This window comes from Siphateles boraxobius, unplaced genomic scaffold (genome assembly GCF_051911475.1).
Source record: "Siphateles boraxobius isolate OS27281-9 unplaced genomic scaffold, OSU_SipBor_1 66, whole genome shotgun sequence".
NCBI lineage: Eukaryota > Metazoa > Chordata > Actinopteri > Cypriniformes > Leuciscidae > Siphateles > Siphateles boraxobius.
Genome location: NW_027509193.1, coordinates 8,058,928 through 8,062,383, shown reverse-complemented (window position 1 = coordinate 8,062,383; position 3,456 = coordinate 8,058,928). Strand labels below are relative to the sequence as shown.

At 36.5% G+C, this 3,456-nt stretch overlaps 1 protein-coding gene across 1 annotated transcript; it reads right to left on the bottom strand.

The window, feature by feature from the left end:
- Positions 1–1,067: 1,067 nt before the first annotated feature.
- Positions 1,068–3,308, bottom strand: rbx1 (ring-box 1, E3 ubiquitin protein ligase). Its single transcript, XM_077211993.1, has 5 exons — positions 3,184–3,308; positions 2,171–2,249; positions 1,949–2,019; positions 1,783–1,868; positions 1,068–1,278 (listed from the first exon to the last, which is right to left on the bottom strand). Exons 1-5 carry the CDS (start codon positions 3,259–3,261, stop codon positions 1,266–1,268), a joined length of 327 nt encoding a protein of 108 aa, XP_077068108.1. The 5' UTR covers positions 3,262–3,308; the 3' UTR covers positions 1,068–1,265.
- Between the last annotated feature and the right edge of the window lie 148 nt (positions 3,309–3,456).

The following is a 3,456-nucleotide window of genomic DNA, read 5'->3' as shown; positions in this document are numbered from 1 at the left end:
GATTTCTGTTTATTCACTGGCGCTAAATTATGGTTGTTTTAAGTTTTTTTTTTTCATATGACGGAATTCAATGTGCTAATTTAAGAAATAAAATCAAAGGTTTGAAGCGACATGATTAAATGACAGATTGTTCATTTTGAATGAATTTACCTCAGTGAGATTGATGCCCAAATATTTGGGTCTCAAATAGACTACTGTAGCCAAATCAGGACCTAAATAAAATAACTATTAGCATCCACACCAACTGCACGATATTATCCTGTTTCTTATAAGCGACTGTTGCTGTCTGTTGCTTTAAATGCTCGAGCTCTTTAGAGCAGGATGGATTCTGATTGGCTGTCGGTGTTCTTATCATTCATCTGATGGAAAAATCTTGCAAAACTACAGAAGCAGAGTTTTTGCATAGCCACCGGTGGCTAATTTAATTTATTGCATAAACTGGAGGTAGAGATCAAATTATGAGGATGAAATACTCCAAGGCACTCGTGCTAAAGTATAAAGCTTTTAATCAACTGGGCTAAATCATTAAAAACAGTTAAGTGTAGATCTACGCGTTTCGCTACACTGCCTTCTTCAGGATACATGTCAATTGTTCAAACAAATCGTCTTAAAGTATTAACTTGTTCTGAAAATGATTTCAGCAAAATCACTGTGCTGTCATCTTTGTGGTGGACAGTTGTTTTAAATTTTTATCATTTTTAGAACTATATCTTTATAGTATACAGGCCTTTAATATCCAGTACTATAAATCAGGATGTAATATAATACTAATATAACCTAGTACTGTATAATTACCGAATTATATCAGGGTCTCTTCACTTGTGCACTGATCTAGAATCTGCTTCCATCACTTATAGATTACATTTAGATTATTTTTTAATTCTTAATGTTCAGAATTTAAAATCTGAGAATTCTCTTCACATTATTCTTTTATTGTTATTATTTTAACAAGAGATGAAGCAGCTGGGCTTTTAATGTCTCTTACAGTAAGCCAATCAAAGAGTAAATAGCAGCATAGACATTTCTAAGTAATGTGTTAGAAGAATAGGATGCAATTGCAACACAGCTGTATTTAGAGGGACTTTATTGATCATTTACAGCTTTGAATGCTGTACACAGCACAGAAATAAAAAACAAGCATTATAATCCCAATGTGGCCCAAACGGTCTTTATCAGGGAGAGAATTATGGCATCTAAACAAAAATACAGCTGAAGAAAAACAAATCCTGGATCTGAAGCACAAACACTGGGTCGTCCAGACGCTGCTAATGGCCATACCTGGAAAACAGAGCAACATTAGATCAGCAATAACACAAGTGTGAACATGTACAACCAACAAAAGACATGTCAGGAACACCAATGCAACTTTCCAATGATAAAGTTCTAAAAAATACTAATAATGGAGGAAAACATAAGTAAATGGTTTCTAATATCTTTATGTGCTAAAAACTTATTCACATCATTATTTTTTTATATATGCCCTTTAATCAAAATAACTTCCTCTCCCTCTTGCAGCTCTTCTCTTCTCTGATGACGTGTTTACTGGCGTGAGGGCGGGGCAACCTGTCACTCACATGACATCACAGCAAAAGCAAACCACAACCATCCAATCAATTCTAGAGTTACATAATCAAGTCCCGCCCTACACTTTTATAGTTCGAGAAGCCATTTCACTCGGATACACGTCAATAGGGAAGAAAAGACTATTGCAACTTCTTGTAGGATTCTCTATTAATACACTTCCTCGTCTGCCACTTTTAATAAAGAAACAAAATCACTTACTTCTGAAACTCCCACTCTCTGTTGTCCAGGGGACACACCTGTCTGGTCTTCAGCCAGCGAGAGATGCAGTGGAAATGAAACGCGTGCTGCAGAACCAAAAGAACAAAGTTTGAACCAAAATGAACAGAACTAAAGATCAAGCAGTGTGTGTGTGTGTGTTACTCACATTGCAGACTCCCCAGGCCACTGTACACTCCTCTGATGTAGCTGATGCCTGATTGGCCTGACACTCTATACCTGAAGGAAATACAGGTGTTAAAAATGAACTGGATGTAAATGACCATGACAACTGACTTAAGCGCAGTTCACAGTCTGTTAAACAAGAAACAAAACAAAGAATGCCGTCAGATTAAAAGGGCACAAGGACCAAATAGGAGTTGATACTTACAGAGGTCCATAATGTGATTTCTACAAATGGCACAGTTGTCCACCACAATGTCCCAAGCCCACAGAGCCACTGCATTCCACTGCAAGAGAAATAATTCAACCAATCAGATCGCAACACAATTGCGTTGAAATATGTAAATATTTTTTTCAGTTTTAAATCTAATTTCATCTCATTCGGAGGTTTTCGTCTGATCTGCTTGTGCCCCAGTGAGTCAGTGACAGTTATGTTTAGGGATTTACAGGTGGACCTATATATGTATTTCTAAAAAAACATGTTTTTTAATGGAAGCCTGTGTCCACCACATAATAATAAAAGGTAAATGCAACTTTTTCATCTCACAATTCCAAGTGTAATTTTTTGTAAAAAAAACAAAAATTAATAATAAGACAAATTCTGTAATCATTTTTTATTTCATGATACTTTCATATATACCATGGTACTAGATTGTTACCATGTTCATTGTACTTAAGAACAGCATGGTACTACAAGTTCAGAAAAAGTTATAATCAGACGAAGGCCTGAATCTGAAGAACTGAATCTTCAGAAGCCGCCTACGATGTCCAAAATGATCAAATCGAAGGTTCGGAATGACTCTACGATGAAACTTTCGGAACCCGCCCATAATTTCCACAAAAAAAGTTATCTAGGTAGGCAGCTCGCTAGTTTCTGCGTGATTCCCATCTGTGTTTAATTTCTAGTGGCCTGTCTATAATCTGTCGGATTACGTAGCAGAATTTACTATAATTCGAATAAGGAACCCCCAAATTACGTGTGTTTGCGTGATATCAGATTCTCCATATTCTCGTGAGTCGTGGCATATTTAAAGCTGTTTGTTAACCATAAAAAACAGCCATTAGTCGAAGATGATGTAAAAAAAAATGGGCAGAGCAGCTAATGCTAACCGGGGATTATAAACACGCCGCTATGGAAGAATTTAAATGTTAAGAAGACTAAAAAAATAACTGTATGTATACTTAACACCAACCCTTAACATTTACTTCTCAATCCGTTACCTTTTTCACTTCAAAACGCTTCTTACTGGCTCCACTGTTGGCTCCACTCGGGGTGTCAACATCCATCGCGGCCGCCATGTTTGTGAATGGTCTGCTCTCTCGCGAGAGTTAATGAAATCGCCTCGTTTCTGTGATAGGTTTTAATCATAAAGCAATACTGTGTGTTTTTAGACCTCTGCTTATTTTAACACTATTAATATATTAAACAGTGGCTTTTCTCAAACTATTTATTGTAGAGTGGAACATATTGTTGTGTGGGTAAATGGAAAATAG

Coding starts and splice junctions, on each gene's coding strand:
- rbx1 (XM_077211993.1), bottom strand. CDS start 3,261: ATGGCGGCCGCGATGGATGTTGACACCCCGAGTGGAGCCAACAGTGGA. Junction 2,250..3,183: donor AGCGTTTTGAAGTGAAAAAG/GTAACGGATTGA, acceptor TTTCTCTTGCAG/TGGAATGCAGTGGCTCTGTG. Junction 2,020..2,170: donor AAATCACATTATGGACCTCT/GTAAGTATCAAC, acceptor TATTTCCTTCAG/GTATAGAGTGTCAGGCCAAT.